At 59.8% G+C, this 24,359-nt stretch overlaps 4 protein-coding genes across 4 annotated transcripts; all 4 read left to right on the plus strand.

Annotated features, from left to right (window-relative positions):
* The first annotated feature begins 63 nt into the window (after positions 1-63).
* Positions 64-4,377, plus strand: MARS2 (methionyl-tRNA synthetase 2, mitochondrial). The gene is made up of 3 exons (XM_074148100.1): positions 64-271; positions 394-728; positions 3,149-4,377. Exons 1-3 carry the CDS (start codon positions 64-66, stop codon positions 4,355-4,357), a joined length of 1,752 nt encoding a protein of 583 aa, XP_074004201.1. The 3' UTR covers positions 4,358-4,377.
* Positions 4,378-5,433: 1,056 nt separating this feature from the next.
* On the plus strand, positions 5,434-8,666 carry RAB33A (RAB33A, member RAS oncogene family). The gene is made up of 2 exons (XM_074147786.1): positions 5,434-5,658; positions 8,211-8,666. The coding sequence occupies exons 1-2, from the start codon at positions 5,434-5,436 to the stop codon at positions 8,664-8,666; spliced, it is 681 nt and encodes a 226-aa protein (XP_074003887.1).
* A 515-nt stretch (positions 8,667-9,181) lies between these two features.
* On the plus strand, positions 9,182-12,952 carry RBMX2 (RNA binding motif protein X-linked 2). Its single transcript, XM_074147269.1, has 6 exons — positions 9,182-9,204; positions 9,284-9,399; positions 9,657-9,708; positions 9,783-9,912; positions 10,054-10,234; positions 12,141-12,952. The coding sequence occupies exons 1-6, from the start codon at positions 9,200-9,202 to the stop codon at positions 12,539-12,541; spliced, it is 885 nt and encodes a 294-aa protein (XP_074003370.1). The 5' UTR covers positions 9,182-9,199; the 3' UTR covers positions 12,542-12,952.
* Positions 12,953-13,244: 292 nt separating this feature from the next.
* Positions 13,245-22,599, plus strand: SLC25A14 (solute carrier family 25 member 14). The gene is made up of 9 exons (XM_074147270.1): positions 13,245-13,337; positions 13,464-13,611; positions 15,346-15,440; positions 16,936-17,021; positions 17,749-17,844; positions 19,627-19,751; positions 20,834-20,969; positions 21,342-21,422; positions 22,156-22,599. Exons 1-9 carry the CDS (start codon positions 13,274-13,276, stop codon positions 22,195-22,197), a joined length of 873 nt encoding a protein of 290 aa, XP_074003371.1. The 5' UTR covers positions 13,245-13,273; the 3' UTR covers positions 22,198-22,599.
* Positions 22,600-24,359: the final 1,760 nt, after the last annotated feature.

Below are 24,359 nucleotides of genomic sequence, written 5' to 3' on the forward strand. Positions count from 1 at the left end.
CCTTACGCCCGCCCTTTCCGGCCGGTCGCTCTGCCCCGCCGTCTCGTTGGTGGCGGCGCCGCCATGTTGCGGGCGCCCCGCCGCCTGCCGTGCCCGCCCCGCCGCGCCGCCTCCACCGGGCCCGGCCCGGGCCGCCGCCTCCTGCTTTCCACGCCCATCTTCTACGCTAACGGGCCGCCGCACATCGGGCACCTCTACTCCGCCCTGCTCGCCGACGCGCTGCACCGCTACCGCGGCCTCCGCGGCGCCGGCCCGGGCCGCCTCTCCACAGGTGAGTCTGGGCGGCCGAACTCTCCGGCTCCTCCTCGGGGTTCCCCCGGGGCTGTCCCCGTTCTCCGCGCCCCCAGGCTCGTCCCCGGGGCCCCCTCCCCACGTCCCCCTCTGCCGTTTCAGGGACGGACGAGCACGGGCTGAAGATCCAGCAGGCCGCGGCCGCGGCGGGGACGTCCCCACCGGAGCTCTGTGAGCGGGTCTCGGGCCTCTTCCGCCAAGCCTTGACCCAGGCCGCCGTCTCCTTCACGGACTTCATCCGCACCAGCGAGCCCCGCCACCAGCGAGCCGTGTGCCATTTCTGGGGGGCGCTCCGGGACAGCGGGGCTCTCTACAAAGGGTGTTATGAGGGCTGGTACTGCACGCCCGAGGAGTGCTTCCTGCCTGAGAGTCAGCTGGCCGAGCGCAGGGATGCCCAGGGACGCCCCTGCAAGGTGTCGCTGGAGACCGGCCATCAGGTAACGGCACCGGCCGAGGGCGGCCAGTCCTGCGGAAGCACTGCGCTCTCATCTCTGGCCAAATTTGGGGGTGTTTAACGCTTCCCGCAGGCGGTTGTAATTCGTGTCAGCTGAGACTGGCCTGTATTTCATAGAATGGCTCTTCTGTATTTATAGAAGGCCAGGCTGGACGGGGCTTTGAGCCCCCTGGTCTGGTGGGAGGTGTTCCTGCCCAGGGTGGGGTTGGCACTGGGTGATCTTTAAGGTCCCTTCCAACCCAAACCCTCCTGTCATTCTAGAGGTGCTGTGCGAGGCAGAGCTGCCAGAACCCCAGACGGCAGAGGCAAATTCCAGCCACGTGCCATGGGGAGGGTTCAGCTGCTGCTGAGTTCCACCAGCTGTTGGACTGGGAGAGGGTTGTAAAGCGGTGATGAATGAATTTAGCTGTGCGGGAGGATGAAGGTGTTTGTAACTGAGGGGTTCGATGGGTGTCCAGAATTTCAGATCTATTTTGTGAGGCGGTTCAGTTTGGCATCTGGACACTTTCCATCAGTCTCCTTACATGGGCTTTGGCCCTACGTGAGATACCTCTGTGACAGGTAGCTCGACTTGTGGCACCCGGGTGGTGACCTGAGGTGGGCTCTTTGGAGCCAAACACCAGACCTGGCTAGCCTTTCGGAAGAAACGATTGCAGGGTCCTGCTTTGAGGTGGCTTTTGTGTCCCGAGCTGTCACCCAAAGGATCTCAGGGTTGTGTAAAAGGGACTATGGGATGGAGGACACTGCCTTGGCTCTGTGTGAAGTGTTTCCTGGGTGGAGTGCTGAGAGCCAGGACCCAGAAACTGAAGAAGATTATGGAAAAACATAAAGAATTTGGGGGCCCAGGGGGGAAGCAAAACATTTTTGTGTAAGTGGTTTATGATTTGTTTAGGGAAAGATATTTCTTTTGGGGTGACCTAATCAAGAAAGGGTATTTGTGGTATCTGCTACTGAAATTAGGTAAATTCAGCTACATCATAAAGCAGTTTTGTGCCACTAGGATTAATTATTCCTTAGGATATCTCAGCCCTAAGGAGGGGTAGGTGCGGTAGGTTCTCTGCTACTTGTACTGAGACTGAGGCGCTTTCTGGCTCAGTCAGAAGTTGTTGGGTTCAGTGCTAGAAACCAAAACTCTGCTGCGTGGTGCCAAAGCTTGTTCTTTCTTATCTTAGAGCCTTATTTAGCTTGAAAAGGTAAGAATTCTTGACCTAGCCATGGATGTGGGGGTTGGACTGGAGGATCTCCGGAGGTCCCTTTCAACCCCGTATCATTCTGTGATCTCCTGAGTGCCTGTACACAGCTCACTCGTACCCTGTCTACCCACAGAGTTCTCGTTGTTTTAACTAAATGTGTCATTTATTGAATTTAAACGCGTGGGAGGGGTGCTGTCAGGACTTTTACGTGATTACAGCTAACGAAGTTAGCAACTACGATGCTGTCGGGGTTTAACCTCAGCCGGCAACAAGGACCACGCAGCCACTCGCTCGCTTCTTCCCCCACCCCCAGTGGCATGGGGAGAAGAGTCGGAAAAAATAAGGAAAACTCATGGGTTGAGATAAAGACAGTTTAATGGGTGAAGCAAAAGCCTCAAAAGCAAAGCGAAACAAGGAGTTAATGCACTCCTTCCCCTCGGCAGGCAGGGGTTCAGCCGTCCCCAGGACAGCAGGGCTCCATCACGGCAGGGTGACCTGGGCAGACAAACGCCATCACTCCGATTGTCCTCTTCCTCTTTCTTCCCCAGCTTTAAACACTAAGCATGGAGTTCCATGGCGTGGAATGTCCCTTGGTCAGGGACACTCATCGCCGGTGGGGTGGAGTGAGGAGCAGGAAGAGCTTTGAGAGCTCAGCAACACCCAGACCCAACCGTGTGCCACCAGCACCGCTCCCGTCCCAAACCCACACGCGGCCCCCACCTCCATCCCCACCCGAACCCTGGCAGATGCACCAACGCTTAGACTGGGGAGAGAGGAACGTGGCGCCTGGGAGAAAAGCAGAGGCACCCACCAGCGCTGTTAGTGAGGCAGTAATTAACCATGTCGTTTTGTCCTTTGATGATTTCCTACTTATTATTGCAAAACTACGTTTTAAAAAAAGTGTATTCTCGTCTCCCTAATTCTTGCCTGACGACACACAAATCAGCCCGGTAGAAGGGTGTTCCTTCCCTGGGGGCAGGAGCATCCTCCAAAGCATGATGAGCTTTCCCAAGTCTGTGTTGTCCTGGGGAAGCCAGGGAGGCGGTGGCAGGAGAGAAGGTCCCCACCAGCCACAGGAGGATGCCAGGGGCTTCGCGGGTGCTGGGGAGCACACCCAAAGACCACCTCCACGCTGAGAATTCCCTGTGCAAATTGTAGAACAGTTTGCAGGGCGTTTGGGCCGCAGTTCTGTCCTCTCCCGCCTTCCCAGGTGCACTGGACCAAGGAGGAGAACTACATGTTCAGGCTCTCGGCATTCCGGGGCCCCTTGCGGGACTGGCTGCGGGACAACCCCCAGGCCATCGCCCCGGAGCCTTTCTACCGGCGTGTGCTGCGCTGGCTGGAAGAGGAGGACTTGCCGGACTTGTCCGTCTCCCGGGAGAGGAGCCGCCTGCCGTGGGGCATCCCCGTCCCCAGCGACCCCACCCAAACCATTTACGTGTGGGTGGATGCCTTGGTGAACTACCTGAGCGTGGTGGGCTACCCTGAGGGGCATGGCCAGTGGTGGCCCGCTGCCCGCCACGTCGTGGGCAAGGACATCCTCAAGTTTCATGCCGTCTACTGGCCGGCGCTGCTGATGGCAGCGGGGCTGGCCCCCCCCGAGCGGATCTTGGTGCACTCCCACTGGACTGTCCGTGGGCAGAAGATGTCCAAAAGCCTGGGCAACGTGGTGGACCCCGCCGCGTCCATGGACCACTACACGGTGGATGGGTTTCGGTACTTCCTGCTGAGGCAGGGGGTCCCCGAGCGGGACTGCGACTATTATGAGGAGAAGGTGGTTAAACTGGTGAACTCGGAACTGGCCGACGCGCTCGGGGGGCTCCTCAATCGCTCCACAGCCCCCAGCATCAACCCCAGCAACACTTACCCCTCCTTCTCAGAGGCTTGTTTCCCAAAGCTCTCGGACCACCGGGAGGCAAACGGCCCGGGCAGGGCTTGTGCCGAGGACTATGAGCTGGTGGCCTCCGTGGCTTCTCTGCCTCTGCAGGTGGCTGCTTATTTCGAAGGTTTCCAGATCTACAAGGCGTTGGAGCGCGTCGCCCTCTGCGTGAGGCAGAGCAACGGCTTCTTCCAGAGACACAAGCCTTGGAAACTGGACCGCACAGACCCCGGGGAGCAGCGCTGGCTCGACACCGTCCTCCACGTCACGCTGGAGTGCCTGCGCGTCTACGGGACGCTGCTGCAGCCCGTCACCCCCCACGCTGCCCACAGGCTGCTCTCCCGCCTGGCTGTGGGGCCGGAGGAGAGAGGGCTCTCCGCTCTGACCTTCCTGCCACGCTACCATGGGAAACCCTCTCCCTTCGAAGGGAGGCAGCTCGGACCCGACACCGGCCTCTTGTTTCCCAGGTTGGAGATGCCCAGAAGGACTCGGGCAGACACCAAGGAGCTCCGGTCTCCCACAAACGGCTGCTGTAAATAAAAGCCCCCGGGAGCTCCCGGAAAACCTTGTCTCTGTTAAAAGCACGTTCCTCCTGTCCCTCGGTAGGGGTGGAAAGGGGGCGAGTGGGACCCTGAGCAGGGCTGAGCCATCCTGCCCCGCTGCCCGACAGGGGTCTGTGTCCCCCGCCGTGGGTCTGTGCCCGCCGTGGGGCACAGACGGCCCCGGGCAGGTCAGGGGTGTGAGCGGGGCCAGGGAAGCTGCTGGGTCACAGTCTCGGGTTAACGCCTAAATTGGGCAAGTTGGTACCGAGGGTGAAGAGAAGACCCAGTGTAGGGGTTCAGTATCGCTGCTTTTTTTTCCCTGGTGTATTTTATGGGACATAAAAAGCATCTGAGGCAAATATTTCTCCCCTTAAAATAGACAACTCTTGCACAATCCTGTACCCCTGTCTTGGGGCTCCGCTCCAGAGCCCCCCCCTCTCTCCCATTGTCCCTCCTGTCACCTTTGCCTTGTCTTTTCTGATGTGAGGAGGGGTCGGGTGCTTTGGGGACACTTTGAACGTGACCGTGGTGGCTGGTCAGCGGGACCCCCGGGAGCACGGTGGCCTCTGGGGACGCAGCGGGGGGAAGGACAGACCGAGCTGCCCTTGGGTTCCCCGTGGTGCCCCCCACCGTGCCCCAGAGCGCTGCCCGGGCCCAGCTTGCCCCGGGTCCCGCGGTGGCCCCCCCCGTCCCTCGGGGCGGTTGTACCCGCTGCCCCAGCGTGTGTCGCAGCCGCCGGGACGGGGGACATCGTGCTCTCCGTCACCGCCGGTGCGCGGGGCGGAGCCGGGCCGGGGCCGGTGCGTGGGGCGGGGCCGGGGCCGGTGCGTGGGATCGTACCGTTACGCGGGGCGGAGCCGGGCCGGTGCGTGGGGCGGGATTTTGCCGGTGCCGGTGCGTGGGGCGGAGCCGAGCCGGTGCCGTAGCCGGTGCGGGGCGGGACCGGTGCCGGGGCCGTGCCGGTGCGGAGGCCGGTGCGCGGGGCGGGACCGTGCCGGTGCGGTACCCGGTGCGGTGCCCGTTGCGCGGGGCGGCCCCATGAGCCGGTGAGGCCGGCGGCGGCGGCGGGGCGGGATGGCGGCGGGCGGGGGTGGCGGGCGGCCGCCGGGCCCCGAGTCCTCGCTGGAGCCCTACGTGCAGACCCGCATCTTCAAGATCATCGTGATCGGGGACTCCAACGTGGGCAAGACCTGCCTGACCTTCCGCTTCTGCGGCGGCACCTTCCCCGACAAGACCGAGGCCACCATCGGGGTGGATTTCCGCGAGAAGACGGTGGAGATCGAGGGGGAGCGCATCAAGGTGGGCCACGGCGGCACCGGGGTGCACCTCCGCACCCCAAACGCCTCCCGGGGGGCTGCTCTGTTCCCAGTTCCCCCGAGGGAGGGGGACAGGGGAAGGTTTCTCACCACCCCCCGTGTTGCAGAGCTGCTGGTGGAACCCATCGGTGCTGCCTTGTCACCGTGGACGGGGTCTGGTGACCCCGCAGCCGCCTGGAGCCGTGGCTTGGGGTGAAACGCTGCTGTCCCGCTCTCCCAGCAGCCAGCGTAACCCAGTCCTCCCAGCGTCAGGGCGGCATTGGGCTCCAGAAGCCGGACCCAGCGAGGGGCGAAGCTGCAGGGGGCCGGGGCTGTGGGCAGGAACCGGTGGGGTGTGAGGGGAGCAGATGGCTGGAGGCTGGCAGCGGCTGCGCTGGAGGGCCGGGAGCTCCGGGGAGCGAGGAGAGGGCTGCGGAGGGCTCGGCAGCCACGGTATTGACGGGGAGGGGGCACAAGAATGGGGAGGGGGCAGCTTTGGCAGGACTAGACTCATGTGAACATGCTGGGCGCAGGCCGGCGTGACACCCCCCCCCAATCCGAGAAAGGCATCATCCCGAGCCCGCAGAGCTGTGGCTGACGTGCTGGGGGAGCGCAGCGTGTGGCTCCCGGCCTGCCCGGGGGGGTGATCAGCCCCCATGGCCCTCGGGGTGTAAGACCGACTGCTGGAAAAAGCAAATATTGCCATTTTGCTGACTGAGGGACTAATCACAATGAAATCAGCGCTGCTATGGGTGGGTAAGAACTCCAGTTGTGCTTTTAAACTGTCCACAAACCCTTTTCTCTCTTTCTGCCCTTTAAGAGAAGTGCTCATTTCCCCCCCTGCCCTCCCCAGCTCCATCCCACCCCGCGAAGCTGCGTTGCTGGGAGCTGTAGCGCAGGCTGGTGCGAAGCCTGTCTCATTGCCACGAGCCCAAAATCCTTGCCAGGCTTCCTACGTTTGGCTGTGACTCGTGCTCCGGGAGCGGGAGGCAGCACAGCAAATGGGCCTTTTCCCGGGACCAGGAGGGGAGGAGAGAGGCGAGAGAGCTGTCCTCCCTCTCCTGCTCTGCCCAGATGGAGCAGCCCAGGAGAGAGCAGCAGGGAAACCAATGAGCAGCAGCTCTTCTTTCCCAGCGTTTTTCCCACTCTGAAAGACTCCGGGGCAGGGACCGTCTCAGCAGGGTACGGGGCAATTTGGATTTACCCCAGACAGCTTGGACATCGCCAGCTCCAGGCCTTGAGACGTTGGCTACAAGGGCTGGCAGAACCCACAGTGTCACAGATTAACAGCAAAGCCTGGGCTGGAAGGGAGCTCTGGAGGTCCCCATCCCCTGCCGGAGCAGGGCAACCCACAGCTGGTTGCCCAGGACCACGTCCAGCTGCCTTTTGGGTATCTCCAAGGATGGAGGCTCCACAGCCTCCCTGGGCAACCTGTGCCAGCGCTCGGTTGCCCTCACAGTGAGAGGTTTCCTGATGGTCAGAGGAACCCTCCTGTGTTTCCATGGCTTCTGGTCCCGGCACTGGGCAGCGCTGAGAAGAGCTGGGCTCTGTCCTCTGTGCAGCCTCCCTTCGGATGTCTATACACACCGATTAGCTTCCCCCCGGAGCCTTCTCTTCTCCAGGCTAAACAGTCCCAGCTCTCCCGGTCTTCCCTCGCAGGAGAGGCACTCCAGTCCCTTCATCAGCTTTGCTGGATTCTCTCCAGTCCATGCCTCTCCTGCGCTGGGAAGCCCAGAGCTGAACACAGATGTGGTCTCGCTGAGTGAAGGGGATGGATCCCCTCCTCCGGCCGGGTGACAATACCTTGTTTAATGCAGCCCAGGACACCATTCACCGCCTTTGCTGCAAGGGCTCGCTGCTGGCCCACGTTCAACCCGATGTCCACCAGGACCCCCAGCTCCTTTTCTGCAAAGCTGCTTTCCAGCTGGTGGTCCCCAGTGCGTACTGGTGCAGGGGGTGTTCCTCTTTCATGGCGTAGGATTGGGTGGACAAATGTCCTGATCCGGCGCGAGAATGTCTGTGAAATGAGCAGCGCTTTGTGCAGTTGGTTTCTGTGGTGGGGATGGTGGCTCCGCGGGGAAGCGGGCGAGCAGCAGGGAGCAGCCCAGCGAGAGCTTACAGAGTCAGGTAAGGCATCAGGAAGGGACTGTTCTCCCTGAAAAGTGTGCTGCCAGTTCTCTTGGATAAACGGGATCAGCTGCAGCGGCTGAGAAATGGGATACGCTGTGCAGAGCCTGCAAATAGTGAAAGTGAATGAAAGTGCTGACGTGATCTCTCTTACCAGCCCCGCTGGGCTCGCTTGGTTGAATTACACAAGGGTGCGCACTGCCCCAAAAGCTTGTGTGACTCCTCCATCGATCCCAGTTCGTCTAGTAAGAGATGGGCCCTGGCTGCCTCGGGGCTGCGGCCCCGCTGTCGCAGGGGGACCAGCAGCGAGTCCTCCCGCGTCTCCCTGCAGGGAGGTCGGCAAGGAGCCAGCTCCCGGGGCAGCAGGCCCTGCCCGGCCGGAGGCTCTGCGCTTCTGCAGCCTTCTTTGTCCTCTGCTTTGCTTCCCAGGTGCAAGTGTGGGACACGGCTGGCCAGGAGAGGTTTCGGAAGAGCATGGTCGAGCATTACTACCGCAACGTGCATGCCGTCGTCTTCGTGTACGACGTCACGAAGATGACCTCCTTCACCAACCTCAAGATGTGGATCGAGGAGTGCAACGGGCACGCCGTGCCCCCCCTTGTCCCCAGGGTGCTCGTTGGCAACAAGTGTGACTTGAAGGACCTGATCCAGGTGCCATCCAGCATGGCCCTCAAGTTCGCCGATGCTCACAACATGCTTTTGTTTGAGACCTCGGCCAAGGACCCTAAGGAGAGCCAGAACGTTGACGCCATTTTCATGTGCCTGGCCTGCCGCCTGAAGGCCCAGCGCTCGCTGCTCTGCCGGGACCTGGAGGGGCGGCCGGGCCAGGCCCGCAGGCTGGACCCAACGCACGACGCCAACGGTAAAAACTCCTGCCCGTGCTGAGCAGGGCGGCCCCGGAGACCCCCCGGTTCCCGCCGCCCCCTGTCACGGTCACCCCAATAAAGTCTCTGCGGCTCCAGTCAGCTCTGGGTGGTGCTTTGCGCGGATCGGCCCGGTTCGGCCCCGCTCGGGTCAACTCGGTCGCGTTCGGACGGTTCGGTTGCGCTCGGGTCGACTCGGTCAGTCACAGCTCGGCTACTCTCGTCTTGGTTCGGCTACGTTCGGGTTGACTCGGCTACACTCAACCCGGTTCGGACCGTCACAGCTCGGCTACTCTCCTCTAGGTTCGGCTGCGCTCGGGTCGACTCGGATGCGATCGGCCCTGTTCTCTCGGCTAGGTTCGGCCACATTCGGGTTAACTAGGTTACTATCGGCCTGGTTCGGCTGCGCTCGCCCCGGTTCCGTCCATCACAGCTCGGCTACTCTCGGCTGGGTTCGGCTACGCTCGGGTCAACTCGGCTATAATCGGCTCGGCTCGGGCCAGAGGAATGAACGGAGCGCAGTGCGCATGCGCAGTGCGCGGCGCCGCCGCCGCCATGAAGTAGGTCTGAGGGGCGCGGAGGGAGGGAAGGCAGGCCCGGCCCGGCCGGTCCCGGTGCTGACGGTGCCCTCGCCCTCAGCCCCCTGACGAAGGTGAAGCTGATCAACGAGCTGAATGCGCGGGAGGCGGAGCTGGGTGTGCAGGAGGCGGTCTCGTGGCACGCGGAGTACAAGGACAGCGCCTGGATCTTCGTCGGTACGGGCCGGGCCGGGCCGGGCCCGAGGAGCGGGGTGGTGGGACCGGGCCGGCCGGGCCAGGCCCAGGCCCGAGGAACGGGGTGGCGGGGCCGAGCCCAGGAGAGGGACGGTGGGGCCGCACCGGGCCCGGGAGCGGGGTTGCGGGGCCGGGCCCAGGAGAGGGGTGGGGGGGCCGCACCGGGCCCGGGAGCGAGGCGGCGGGGCCGGGCCCGCGCGGTGCCAGTGCCCTCTTCCCTCCTCTCCGTCTCCCCGCAGGCGGGCTGCCCTACGAGCTGACAGAGGGGGATGTCATCTGCGTGTTCTCACAGTAAGTGCCGCAGCCCCCCCACCCCGGTCTGCCGTGCCCCTGCTGCTGCCGCGGGTGCTAAGAGTGTGTTGCAGGTATGGGGAGATCGTTAACATTAACTTGGTGCGGGACAAGAAAACTGGGAAGTCCAAAGGCTTTTGCTTTCTGTGCTATGAGGACCAGAGGAGCACCATTCTCGCTGTTGATAACTTCAATGGGATCAAGGTGAGTGAAGCAGTGGGGACACGGGCTGCCTGGCCTGCTGTGGCTCCCGAGGTGCTGCTGCACGTCAAACAGGAGCCCCAGCAGCACGGTTTCGTGGGGAGCTGGTCTGTGCCTTTGCTGACAGCATGGCTTCTCTCGCAGATCAAAGGAAGGACGATTCGAGTGGACCATGTGGCCAACTACCGGCCCCCCAAAGAGTCCGATGACTTAGATGATGTCACCAAAGCCCTCCATGCAAAGGGTTGTGGAGTTAAAACACCGCCTCATTCGTCATCCGATTCCCTCTCAGAAGATGACGATGTGCCCATAAAAAAGCAGAAAGGTGAGGTGTGTTCCTGCCGGTCCTGACCTGGGATGGGAGCGTCTGTACAGAGCCCTCGGCCTCGCAAGGTCCCTGTGCTCGGGGGGACACCAAGGACGGGTGTGCTCTTGAAAAGAGCCACAGCCCTAATGTCCAGGCTTTACTCTCTGATCTCCTGAGGGGTATCTGAGCTCCTGTATTTAGTCCTTACCTGTGAGAGTCCTCTCCCAGCCTCTGAAGAGCTGTATTTTGCAGACAATAATAGCACTTTTCCCAGAAAAAAGCCTGCCAGGTGGCAGGGTTACTGCGGGGGAGCAGCGCTGTGGGGAGGGGGAAGGCTTTGGGAAAGCACTATGTAATTTTAAAATCTGGATGGTGCTACTGTAGGACTAGGGCACTGTAGATGCACAGAATGACCGTTAACGTGGCCTGTGCAAGGTCACTGAACTGAACATAAAACTAGCAGCTCTAGGTGAGATTCTGTGGCTGGAAGCTGAAGCCAAAGAAAGTAGGGGGGGCTGGATTAGGTGACCTCTAAAGGTCCCTTTCAACCCCAACTCTTCTATGATTCTGTGAAAGTAGACCTAAAAGTGCAGCTTAAGTTAACCCATCTGAGTGCCTGAATGCCTCCTGTTCTAGTGGATGCAGCAGGGTTTGTTGCTCTACGTCTTTCAGCAGCAAACAGGAAGGTGTAGAGCGTGTCCCAACCGAACTTGAAGGAAGGTCCCACATAAAGGAGCAGCCTGTGCAGCTGCACCGGTGGATTTTTAAGAAGCCCTTAGTTTTTTTTCCATCTAGGCAGCGAGATCTTGTAGCTACAGCCGAGCCCTTGCGTTGTCAGGGTTTGAGACCTGTCTGTGCTGTGCTCCGGCATGGAGAGAGGGGCTGGGCGCTGCACTGGATGGAGGGGGACATGGGGAGGAGGGGGCCATAGTGTGGGGTGAAGGGGATTGTTGGTCAGGCTGGAGCCCCCGTTTGAGAGAAGGGTTGGGGGAAAGAAAACAGGCAACAAAACTAAGAGTGGGGAGGAAATGTCGCTCCAGAGCACTGAGGAGATGCACAAAAACAAGAGGGGGGGAAGAGGGAAAAGAATCCCTGGATCTGGAGAATTCCTGTGGGGTGGGTCAGGATGTTTTTAGTGCATGGGTGTTCTGGAGAAAGGGGATAAAAGGAGGGTGCTGGATATTCCAAGCTGCTTTGAGTTCAGCTGAGGGCAGCTCTGCGGGGAAGAACACGATTGTGTTAAAGAAGGAAGAAGGATGGCTCAAGCTGGGGAGAAAAGTGTTGGGGTTGCACGTGGAATCAGAATCATAGAATTGTCCAGGTTGGAAGGGACCTTTAAGATCATCTAGTCCAACCATCAAACCTAATTCTGATAAAAACTCACTAAACCACGTCTCTAAGCACCATGTCAACCCGGCTTTTAAATCCCTCCAGGGATGGGGCCTCAACCCCTTCCCTGGGCAGCCCATGCCAAGGCTTAAGAGCCCTGTCAGTGTAAAAAACTTCCTAATCTCCAATCTGAACCTCCCCTGGTGCAACTTGAGGCCATTTCCTCTTGTCCCATCGCCTGTTCCTTGGGAGAAGAGACCGACCCCCCCCGGCTACACCCTCCTTTCAGGGAGTTGTAGAGAGGGAGAAGGTCTCCCCTCAGCCTCCTTTTCTCCAGGCTGAACACCCCCAGCTCCCTCAGCCGCTCCTCACAAGACTTGTGCTCCAGACCCCTCACCAGCTCCGTTGCCCTTCTCTGGACACGCTCCAGTCCCTCAGTGTCTTTCTTGTGGTGAGGGGCTCAATCGTATTTCCCTGAGGGGGGAGAACACGAAAAGGGAGGGGAGCTGGAAAGGCGCTGTGGTGCCAGGCAGAGCTCGGGGAGCTGAGGCGATGCAGGACTTTCCGTCCCAAAAAATAAACCTTGTATTTTCAGCTAAGGAGACAAGCCATCGGGAGCGGCCGGAGCAGGGCTCACAGGCTGCCAAGAGAGGGGTGTCCCCCGAGGAGGCGCACCCCAGAATCAAGATCAAGAAGGAGAAGGAGGACCCGGCCTACGAGCGCTATGCCGGCGGCAGCCAGCAGCCCAGCAAGGGCTCCGAGAGGAAGGCTGGGAGCAGGACGCAGCGCCGGGAGGAGGAGCGGAGGCACCAGAGGCCCTCAGAGAGAAGAGGGGAGAAGGGCTGCCAGGAGCAGAGGGGACAGAGCGGTTCCTGGGAGGAGAAGAGAGAGGAGGCGGGCAGGAGGGGTGAGGGGCACAGCAGCTGGCGGGAAGAGCGTCCCGAGGGAGGCAGATCCCGGGAGCGGGGCTCGGGAAGAGGCTCCAGCCGCTGCTGAGCCCAGGACCAGCTCTTTGGGAGCCGAGAGAGGCCCCAGGCTTGCCCAAAAAACCTGCTCCGAGCCTCCCCACACCTCTTGCAGCCGGACTGTTCTCCTCCAACACCTTCCATGGATTCTCGTTCCATCCCTGGAACAAGGAGCGGTGCTGTGGACCGGGATGCGAGTCCTGTTCCCTCCTTCAGCCCTTCCAGGACATTCTGCCATGACGAGAGGGAGGGTCACCAGGAGCCGCGGGTCGCTCTCCTTCCCCAGAATGCCCCTGTTTTCCCCCATTTTCATCCCAATCTCCTCCACAAGCGAGGAGAGGCCGGTGGGCATCTCCCTTTGGCCCCAACGCTTCTGTGGTGGATCCTCAGGGCTACGTCGGGCCTTGTTTTGTTTTTAATTACCTCAATAAAAGCCAAGCAGAGGATGGTCCGTGGTGCGTTCATCTTCTGAGGGGATGGGTGGGTTTTAGACTGGTTTTTACCAGAAATAACAACTTTCTGGTAGGACTTATGTTTTTTGGATAGTGAGAAAAAGGGGGATTTTTACCCCCTGAGCGGCTGGGACCGGGCCCCAACGGCTGAAAGCCGTTGGGGCCCGGTCCCAGCCGCTCAGGGGGGCCCTTTGTGCCGCCATGATGGCGGAAGGGGAGGGACGTAACTTCCGCCCTCCTCACCTACTTCCGCCCTCCTCGCCCACTTCCGCTTCCGGGTCGGCCCCGCCGCCGCCCCGTTCCGCCATGCCATGTCCGCGCTCAACTGGAAACCCTTCGTCTACGGCGGCCTCGCCTCCATCGTGGCCGAGTTCGGTGAGAGGGCGTGAGGGGGAAAAGGGATGGGAAAAGGAAGGGGGAGGATGGGGAGGGGGGGAAAGAACCGGGGATGGAGGGTGGGGAGGGACTCTAATGGCGGCTCTTCTTCTCCGTTCCCCTCAGGCACCTTCCCCGTGGATCTCACCAAGACGCGGCTGCAGGTGCAGGGACAGAGCGCCGATGCCCGGTTCCGGGAGGTGCGGTACCGCGGCATGTTCCATGCCCTCTTCCGAATCTGCCGGGAGGAGGGCGGCCGCGCTCTCTACTCGGGGTAAGCGACGGGCACCCCTCCGCCTCTGCCCGCCCCGGGCCCCTCTCTGTCCTCCCGGGTCTCCTTCTGTTCTCCTCTATTCCCTCCCCGCCTTCCCTAGGTACCCCCCTGCCCACCCCGGGCCCCACTCTGCCCTCCTGGGTCTCCCCACTACCTGTCTTGGTTCCCCCCACACCTTCCTTGGTCCCCCTTCTGCCTTCTCCAGGTCTTCCCACCCTCCTTGGTCCCCCTTCTGCCTTCTCCAGGTCTTCCCACCCTCCTTGGTCCCCCCTCTGCCTTCTCCAGGTCTTCCCACCCTCCTTGGTCCCCCCTCTGCCTTCTCCAGGTGCCCCCCTGTCCTCGTTGGTCTCTCCTCTGCCCTCCTTGGTCCCCCCTCTGCCTTTTCCAGGCCCCCTCCCCCCGGCCCCCCTCTCCTGATTGCCCTGCCCTTCTTGGGTCCCCCCCTTTGCCTTCTTGGTTCCATCCCTGCCCACCCTGGGTCCCCTTCTGTCCTCCCAGATCCCCCCCTTTTGCCCTCCTGGGTTCCCTCCCTGCCCATCCTGGGTCCCCCTCTGCCCTCCTGTGTCCGCTCCTACCATCCCAGGTCTCCCCATCACCTGCCTTGGGTTCCCTCCCCACCTTCCCCAGGTTCCTCCTCTGCCTTCCTCAGATCCCTCTCTGCCCTCCCAGGTCCCCCCACCACCTGCCTCGGGTCCCCTTCTGCCCTCCTGATCCCCCCCATCCTACTCTTCCCAGGTCCCCTCCTGTCCTCCTGGTCTCCTCGCCACCTGTCTCAGATCCCCCACTTTGCCCTCCTGTGTCCCTCCCTGCCTTCCCCGGGTCCCCCTCTGCCATCCCAGGTCTCCCCATCGTGTGTTCTGGGTCTCCCCACCCTGCCCTCCCCAGGTCCCCCTCCGCCTTCCTGGGCTTCCCTCGCTCCCTGTGCCTTCATGGGTCCCCTCCTGCCATCCTGGGGCTCCCCGCCACATGCTCTGGGTCCCCCTGAGCCATCCCCTGGCCCCTCGCCATCCCTGAGCCCGGCTGGGGCAGCGGAGCTGCTGCTGCTGCAGCCTGGGGACTCGGGGATTTCCCCAGGTGGGGAGTGAGGACTGGCCGAGGGCTGTGTGGGTGCCAGCTGCACAGCAGGGTGCGTGGGGGCAACCTGAGGCGATCCTCGGGCACCTAGGGGTGTTGTCTGACAGAGCTGGGCTTCCTGGGGGTGTCTGAGCTGTGGCAGGGGCCCAAGCTTTAGATTCATAGAATCATTTTGGTTGGAAAAGATCTTTAATTAAGATCATGGAGTCCAACCATCAACCCAGCACTGCCCAAACCACCACTGACGCATCAGCATCACGTCTGCCCGGCTTTTAAATCCCTCCAGGGATGGTGACTCCACCACTGCCCTGGGCAGCATCTTCCAAGGCTTCACAACCCTTTCGGGGAAGACCTTTTCCCCAGTCTCCATCCTAAACCTCCCCTGGTGCAACTTGAGGCCGTTTCCTCTTGTCCCATAGCCTGTTCCTTGGGAGAAGAGACCGACCCCCCCTGGCTACCCCCTCCTTTCAGGGAGCTGTAGAGAGGGAGAAGGTCTCCCCTCAGCCTCCTTTTCTCCAGGCTGAACACCCCCAGCTCCCTCAGCCGCTCCTCAGAAGTTCTCCAGACCCCTCACCAGCTCAGCCCCTGGCAGTTTGGGTGGTAATTTGTGGGGGCGACTGCGGTGGCGGGGTTCAGTGGTTTCCTTTGTTCCCCGCTCAGGATCGCCCCTGCGCTGCTGAGACAGGCGTCATACGGCACCATAAAGATTGGCATTTACCAGAGTCTGAAGCGGCTGTTTGTGGATCGCATGGAAGGTCAGTGTCTTGTCTTGCAGCGTGAAATCTGGTGCTCTCTGTGCTCCCTGGTTTTGCTCATTCCTTTCTCTGTCCTTCCCCGCTGTAGATTCCCACAGAAATTGAGTTCTCGTTACTCCCGCTGTGATTTTTGTTGGCGCAGTAATAGCAAGGACAGGGTTTGGTGCAGATGGGAGTCTCCTGTGCTCAGCACTGCCCGCAGTCCCTGGCCAAACACCCCCCTCCAGCCCTGGCTCTCCTTTCCCCAGCCTTTGTCCCTGGTTTGGGTCACAGCCAAAAAAAGGGTATCTTTGGGCCAGGCTCATGTCTCCTGATGAGTCTCGGGGAGGAGGTCATGTCCTGTCTGTAGGTCAGATGCGGTGTGTGGGTTGAAAGCTTCTGTAGCCAGTCTCTCCTGTCTCCGTGCTGGAGCCTTTGGGTCCTGGTGCCTGGAGGCAGCACATCTGGATAGAAATGGTGCTCTCCAGCTGTTTGGCTTTGGCTCCGCCACGGAGGTGGGACACGGCGAATGCTCTTGAGCTGTCCCCCTTGGGTAAGGAGAGAGCGGAGCAGCAGGAGCCGGGTACATGATCCCTGAAGGAGCACCGAGTTTTTAATCGGTTTTAACCCCCTGGTGTGACACGAGGGAATGTTGTACCCCCGTTCCCACCGGGGAAGGGAGCTGGGCAGATGGGGCTGGTCAGCAGCCGGCGGGAGGACTGGGAAGCACGATGCATTTGAGCTACGACCAGGGGCTGCTCCGTTCCCCAGCAACTCCCCTGTACTGGTTCCGTGCGGTGCCCTGGGGCTCTCCTCGCTCGCTGCTGCGGCGTTTCCAGTTGTGAGTACCGTTGTCTGAATGTTTGTCTCCCTACAGGCCCGGGGCAGCCTGGTCTCCTCTGGGAAGTGCCGTGGTCAGTACCAGCCCGAGGGCTGTGCCTTTTCCCAACGTAACCATCACCCTAATACGGGGCCTGGAAGTCTGGGATTATTCCACCCCCCTGGCACTAATTGCATCTAACTTCCTCTGCCTGGGTCGCCTCCTCTCTGTTTCTCAGGGTGGCTGCGTGCTCTGAGCACGGCTAACTGGGGCTCCAGATCAGGCCAAACTGGGATCAGGCTGCTGTGAGCGGTGCTGGGTTGTCCCCCTCTGCCTCCCTCCCTCTGGGCTTGTCCCCATCGTGAGAAATGCATCACTGGACACTGAAATCTCAGATAATTGCTCAAAATTATCACGTACCACAGTCCTTCCCTTGTCTGATCAGACTCATCAGTAAGAGCCGCTTCTCTCTGAGAGTGCGTTGCCGAGTGTCTCGGCTGCTGCTCCCTGTCCCTGGCAGAGGGGACAGACCTGGCAGAGCCGGGGGGAGCTGCCCAACCTCTGCTCACCCACCTTCTCCGTGTGATTTGCAGTCGGAGCTTCTCTGCTCTCCCTGGAGCTTCTCGCTTGCTCGGTACAATCTGCACGCCTTCTCCTCGGGTCTTCGGCTATCTGATGGTCTTTTCTTGATTGCAGATGAAACGCTGCTCATCAATGTCATCTGTGGAGTGGTTTCGGGGGTGATCTCCTCGGCAATTGCCAACCCGACGGATGTGCTGAAGGTGAGAACCCTGCCTGGCCAGAGGTGGCTCCTGGCTGGGGTTTGACCCGTAGAAGTTGCTGCTTTCCAGTGCAGACGCATCTCTCCCAGCTGCAGAGCTGCTCCCTCAGCCGCTGCGGGCATCGCTTCTGCTCCTTGGGGGTTTTTATGAATGGGGACAGAAGCCCAGAGCAACAAACAAAACAGGTTTTTGAAAATGCAGCCCTTAAAAGATCCTGAAATCTGTTATGGCCGGGGGTGGAGGCTGTGGTGTCTGAGCCGGGTGATGGGGTGGTAGCCAGCTCTTCGCTGGACCTTCTCAGCTCCTTTCCCGTTGGTCACTGTGCTGTGCCTGGCAAAGTCCTGCCTGTTGTGATGGACCAGAGTCCAGCAGGGGCTGCCTGGTCCCCTCCACTCCCTACTGGGGGGTTACTGGGGTCAAGATAGCTCCGGTCGGAGCAAAGAGAGCCTGGAGAGCATTCCCACGCCTCTCCCTGTGCAGATCAACCTTCTCGGGCTGCTTTTGGAGTGGGAAGGCCTTGCCTGACACTTCTCTGTCTCCTCTGAGTTTTGTACGGTGCTTCTACCCTGCTTCTTACCCGCTGTCATGGTTTGCTGGGTGGTTTGCAGGGAGAGGGCGGGTGGATGGCGGTGTCTGTCCCAAACCGCTCTGTTTCTACCAGGAGCTCCCTGAGCTGGTCTCTCTGCCCTCCTGGGCGGGCGCTGATGGACTCTCACCTTCCTTCCAGATTCGAATGCAGGCCCAGGGCAGTTTGTTCCAGGGCGGCATGATCGGCAGCTTCATCGACATCTACCAGCAGGAGGGTACCCGAGGTCTCTGGAGGGTAAGGACCGGCCACTGGTACCCCCAACTCGTAGCAGAACTAACAGTTTCTTAACTGGTTTGCTGCACCCGGGTGTTCTCTTGAGGAGAACCATGAATCAAGGGGAGCAGCAAAGCTCTGCCTCGGTTACTGGGCAAACAGCAGCCCCTCTGCGGTGGAGGTCGGGTCTGGTCAGTGCTGGAGCAGGTCCTGGCTTCCAGGACTGAAGTTGGTGTCTCCATGAAGTCTCAAATACATGAGTGTCCCTTCAATGGACCAACATTTGGGACTGGATCCTCTCCGAGGTCCTTGGAAGGATGCTCAGCTTGAAACTTGCCTCTGAGCATGCAGAGAGCAGGATGGAGCAGTGGCTTCTGGGGACGCTGGTGACGTACAGCTCTTGGGCTTGAAGGATGAGAATTACCAGCGCTCAGGCCTTGCTGTTTGGATTTTAGCAGTGGTTCTTTGGCTTTTGTTAGAGAATTGTCCTTCCAGTGAGGTTGTCTTCTGTACGCTGAGTTACCCAGCCCTCTGCCGAGCAGGGAGGTCAGGAACGGGAACTACACAATCCCAGTGCTTTTTTTTTCCAGGCAATAATCCCATTTTTCCCTCTTACGGTCACTGAAATCCTTTCCAGAAGGACAAGTAGTGCAGTGTGGTGGGGAGAGGGGGAGGAGTCAGCTGCCAGTGCTGACACAGTATTTACTTTGAGGTTATTTCTGCTTTCTGGACAAAGTCACCCGGGAGAGGGAGAGGGACTAGAAAAGGCGTGAAACCCCCAGTGTCGGCGCTGAGGACACGGTGCAGAGACAGAGCAGACCCGAGGTGGATTCCAGTCACCAAACTAGTTTTGCTGCTCTCGGGCCTGGGGCGACCTCTGTCTCCTCCCTCCAGTCGTTGAGGCAAAGACTCACCAGTGCTCACCAGTCTCGCCAGTCCTGGCATTTGCCTTGTGTTTGAGCGAGCTGTGCCAGGACGGGGTTAGGCAGGAGCCCGGGAGGCTGCCGGGCACTGTGTTAGCACAGGAGCCATGAACCCAAAACGTACTTTTACGTCTCCCAGTTGCTTGGATTTTGTGTGGTGGGAAAGCTGCTCCTGGTGGTGGCTCATAACTGGGCTACACTGGAGGGTATCCCCAGTCCCAGTGCCCAGGGAGGTCTCTCATGACACTGGGTCTCCCCGAATTACTCGGCTGGTGTTACAGTTCAGTGAAAGGGCCCAGCTCCACGTTGCTGCCGCGTTCCCCCCGTTGTGCGAGCCCATAACCATCTGACGAGGGGTCTGCTGGGGTGTTTCTCAGACAGAAGTAGCTGGTTCCTCTTACCCAAGCTCGTAGTTGTTCCAGTAATTGTCCTGCCAGTTCCCAGATCCGTGTCCTGCAGGCAGCAACTCTTAATACATGAAAATAGCCTAAATTAAAAACCTTAATAAAGCAGACTCGGCGCTGTTACGGAGCAAGGAGGACCTGGAGCCCCACCTGGCTCCTTAAACAGCGGCTCCTCTTGTGGTGCAGGATCTTTTCTGGTGTTGAAACGGGTGGGTACTGCTCGGTGTGGGGAGGTGGGAGGGTTATAGCCCGATCCCTGCGCACTCCCGGCTGGGAGGAGAGATGCAGCATGTGGTTAATGTGGCTGGAGCAGTGCTGCAGTGGCAGAGGAATCCTCCTGAGCTCCGGGGTGAAACTGGGAGAGGGGGAGCTGCAGGATGGGGCAGGGAGGGGATGAGGCAGATGGTCACCGAAAGGCCCCCGAGAAGAAGCTGGGGGAGGTGTTCGCACTTGTGACCGGTGTTTGTGCTCTGCAGGGTGTTGTCCCAACAGCTCAGAGAGCTGCCATTGTGGTCGGGGTGGAACTGCCAGTCTACGACATCACCAAGAAGCACTTAATTGTGTCAGGCCTGATGGGGGACACCATCTTCGCCCACTTTGTGTGAGTATTGGCTGCAGCTGCTGCGCCCTCCAGGCTCTCCAGGGGTGTGCGAGGCAGAGGAGCGAGGTGGGATTTGGGGCGAGACCTCTTTATGGAGCAAGTGCCCTGGAGCTGCAGAGAATGGGCTCAGAGCTTGTGAGGGATCTGCTGTGTCGACTGGAGCAGCTTGGAATGACCAGAAAGTATCCCCAGAAAGACCAGAAAGTGTCCTCCCTGGAGAAGGAGCCTGGCAGAAATCCCTTGGTGATGGGAAATGTCAGCTTGATTTGGGCTGGCTGATGTCAAGAAGCGCTGTTGCTCCGTGTCCGTGCCCTGGTACGAACATGGCAGGAGTTCCAGGTGTGTGACTCCCTGTGGCAGTCGGCTCAAAGGTCCTCGTCTGTGGCCGCTGTCAGCTCAAGCCATTGCCATCAGAGCTTTGCGAGACGAACAGAGACCTGTGAGGCTGCCAGGACACCGAGCGGTCTGACCGGGTTCTGAAGTCAGCCCGCTCTGAGCAGGGGGAGGGTTAGGGACCTCCTAAAGCCTTTTTTTCACCTCCGTTTTCCTGTTCTTCTGGCAGACACTTCAGCCGGAGGTGCTGCGGTGCTTCTGTTGGGTTTGCCTGCTGAGGGCTGAAGGTGACCAGCACCAGACCATACGTGGAGGGAGGAGACTGGCAGCTGCATGCTCCCTCTCGCTGCCTTTGGTCTTCCTCCCTCCTTCCCCGCCCCGAAGAGATGTTTGCTCTGGTGAGAAGGATGTGCGCTTCCGAGAGGCTGCCTCCAGGTCTGTGTCACCTCGACAGCACCCGCAGGCGCTCGCTGGGCTGCAGGATGCCCCGGGGGAGACCCTACAGTGGGCTCTGAAGAGGGTCTCAATCAGAAAAAACCTGAGATTTCCCTTCCCCGTAGCTCTGTGGGGTCCTGAGGCGGCGTGTTCCTGCCTCGGCCTCTTTTCCGGGTGGGAGCAGGTAGTGCAGCTCATGATTATCTCTAAATGCCGCTCATAAAATCCAGTGAAAGATCTTGTGCTTGTGTCAAGGCCTGTCTGACCAGCCGCACTGAGAGCTGTTCCTCTCTCCTCTTTCGGTGTGTCTCTAGCTCCAGTTTCACCTGCGGGCTGGCTGGGGCCATTGCCTCCAACCCTGTGGACGTGGTGCGGACGCGGATGATGAACCAGCGGGCGATAGTGGGGAGCACGGAGCTCTACAAGGGCACCCTGGATGGCCTGGTGAAGGTACTGAGGGAGGGGAGGTGGGCAAATCCCTGGCTTTAGGCTGGGTTCCGGCACCAGGAGCAGATGGGTGCCACAGCGACAAGGTGCTTGTTGGTGGGTGTTCCAGAGAAACTAGAGAAGGGCTGGGAGTCACTTCCCTGAGGTCACCATCAGCTTGAGCATCCTCCCAACCTTATGGGACAAAACCTTGTCAGCGATGCAGCTTGATTAAGTTCATATACTTTAAGTGATGCTTCACACAACTGCTTCTCCTCTGGCCTCTCTGCTTCTGCGGTGGCTGGAAGGGGCCGTTATCTCAGGTGGCGTTCGGGAGACGGGCAGAGCATGGACCCGGTGTGTCTCCTGATGGATCTGTCTCTTCTCTCCTCCCAGACGTGGAAGAGCGAGGGCTTCTTTGCACTCTATAAAGGTTTCTGGCCCAACTGGCTCCGGCTCGGTCCCTGGAACATCATTGTATCCTTCATTGTGCTGCGGGGAGGTGGTGGGTGTGGATGTGGGGGAGAACCAAGCTGTGAAGGGGAATGTGGAGGAGACACCATGATGGGGCACCTCTTTGTCAGCCCAAAGCGGATTCCCTGTCCTGCTGGGACAGACATAAGCTGTGACCCGGCTGCTGCTGGTTCAAGTGCCAAAAATCACTACTGGTTGTGTGGCTGCCTCCCACAGCTCTCTGGGTGGCCAGTGCAGGGCTTCCAGTGCGGCAGCACGGAGGAGTTTGCTGGAGAGCGAGTCCTCGGCTGGAGACTTTCCCTTTGGCCTCAGCTCCTGGAGGTGCCGTGGTTTCTGGATCAGCTCCTGTTCCGTGGGGGGGGGTGCTGGGGAATGTCCTACTGCTCCGAGACAGGGACTGACCCGCTCCGCAGAGCTGCTGTGATGCTGCGCTGCAGCCACCTTGCTTCAGAAATCGTGTGCATAATTTATTTTAAAGTGAAGTCCCACTTTAGAGCCTCCCCCCTTTCTCCATGGTCTGGGCAAGCCCGGGCCGGTTGGCGGCTGGGTCAGTCCCTCCCCTCTCCCGGCAGCTCTTGCCCCACACCCTCTCCCTCCTGTGCGGATCGGTTTGTGCTGCCTGGAAGAGGGGCTTCCCCCGCTGCTCCGCAGCTGAGCTGATGCTCTCCCTGCCCTGCCGGGAGGGCCCCGGGGCTGCCTGACGTGTTTTGCCCAATTCCTTGACCTTTCCCTTCAGTTTTTTATCACGTACGAGCAGCTGAAGCGCCTTCCGTTCTGAGCGCTGGCTTCGTTCCACCGGAGCCAGGGGCCGTCGCTGCAGCCTTCAGACTCCATCTCACCGTCCCCATCTCTCCATGTTTCGGAACCCGTGGGTCCGGGCCGTCCCCCCTCCCCAAACGCATGGTCCCTGGAGCATGATCTGCCCGAGGCGGAGCCGGGATGCTGCTGGCGGGTGCTGCATGTTTGATTTTCCCCTCGGCGGCGAGTACGAAGGGTGTGTCTGGGCCTGAAGCAGTATCTTCTGTGAAGATGGGTGCATTCCAGTGGCCTTTGGCTGCAGCCGCTGTTGGGCTGGTGAGCGTTTTCCTGCCGTGCCCGCGGGGCCAGGCCGGGGGCTGGGAAGGGACACAATCATGTTTTCTTGCGGAATCGTAACCTCATTAAATTATTTATTGACTGGATGCCTTGAGTTTTGCGTTTGTGCAGATTTACTGCAGGTTTATTCCAGAGCAGACGGTGTGGCTGCCTGTGGAGAGAACAGCAGCTAGGTAGCTATCTGTTTTCCCCAAATATATATATATATATATATATATATATATATATGAAAATGCATATGAAAATTGTGGCACTCAGCTTGGTTGTGCAAAGCCTCGGTCTCTTCACATTATTGCTTCTATTATTTTTGCTTATATCATTTTTAAAGCACGGTAACGTGAGATAAAGCTGACCTCGGGTGTCCCGCTGCTTTAAAAAGGTGGCTCTAACATTGCTAGTGCCAAGCAGAACATCAGGCAAGACATTTCCGTCAGCCTCTTCTGTGGTTTTTGGGGTTTTTTATATATGTATGGCCACGAAAGCAAACGGCTCTTCCCCCCTGCTGCCTTTCTGCTTTGCGGGGTGTAGGAGGGTTATCCAGCCACATCCAGCCCCGAGAGGGAACCGCTCGCTGCGGTTTTGCCGAGGCAGAGCTGCCTCCTACCAGCGGGGGGCAGGAGGAGGGGACTCCGAAAAGCCTTTGGACATAAATGGTGCCTCCAGCAGGGGGGTTGCTACCGCCCACCGCCCAGGGGGCTGCGAGGGTCGTTTTCAGAGTTAAACCGTACTCTACCAGAGACGGGGAGCGAGGGGTGGAAGTGGACGAGGTTCAGGTGCCTCACCTGGCTTGAAGAGGATTTCTAAATAAATACCTGGTGGATGAACACGAGTTTATTGTCTGTTTGAGGGATGTATTTTAACTGCGGTTCATACATTCTGCTGGTTTCCATCAGTGTCTCTGTAGCTTGAGTTCTGGAGCCATTTCTTCTGCGCTGCTCCACGGGGTGTTGCTGCCGCAGTTAATTTATGAGGGCTCCTCTGAAGGTTGGTGTTTGCTCTCCTGCCCGTCTTCTGCAGGAGGCAAGGAGCTCCTCGGCAATGCCAGGAGAGTGTCCCCAGGGTGAGGAGCTCCTCTGCAATGACAGAAGAGTGTCCCCAGGACCATTTCACCATTTGCCTTTCCCAGCTGCAAGGTGCTGGCGAGAGGCTCTTCTTTCCCCTCTTCTCCCTCCCAGTGGACCAGCTCCCCCGGTTGGCTTTGGAGAGAGTCAGAGTGGTCCCCAGCCCCCGGAGATGTCCCTTACCTGCGCTTGGGTCACCCTGGCCATCGTAAACGCTGCTGCGTGTCCCTCTGCCTCACTTTGTCAGTAGTAACCGCGGGTCCATGTGCAGTGGTGATGATCTTTGGGGATGTGACGGTGAGGGGACAGCTGGTTGTCCCTGTACCTCGGCTCCGTGCCAGATAATTAGCACTAATAATACTAAGGAGCCAGTATGGATCCCGATGCCAATATAAAACACCCCAGGACTATCCCCAGCGCGTTCCCCAGCAGAAGCCGTGCCCTCCCCGCAGGGACAGCCCCTGTGGGACCCTGCGAGCGCTGCGGCTCCGGGAGGGAGGGAAGGGCTCTGGGCTCCGGCACCGGGACAAGGAGTTCTCTGGACCCCAGCCATCGAGGGAGGGGGAGAGAGGGAACTCCTCAGCAAACTTTCTAGTTTAGGTTGGATGTGCCGTTCACGGTATGAAATAACCCCGTTGGCAGCTTGGGTCAGGGGCCCGGGTCTCGCTCCTCCTCGTCCCCGCTCCTGGGGAGCTCGAAAACACCGAGACCTGGAAACCCGCCCCCCAGAGCTGGCTGTAAAGGGAATATTGTCACCAGTTCAGACACCAGAGTCGTTTAAAAG

Source organism: Numenius arquata, chromosome 5 (assembly GCF_964106895.1).
Source record: "Numenius arquata chromosome 5, bNumArq3.hap1.1, whole genome shotgun sequence".
NCBI lineage: Eukaryota > Metazoa > Chordata > Aves > Charadriiformes > Scolopacidae > Numenius > Numenius arquata.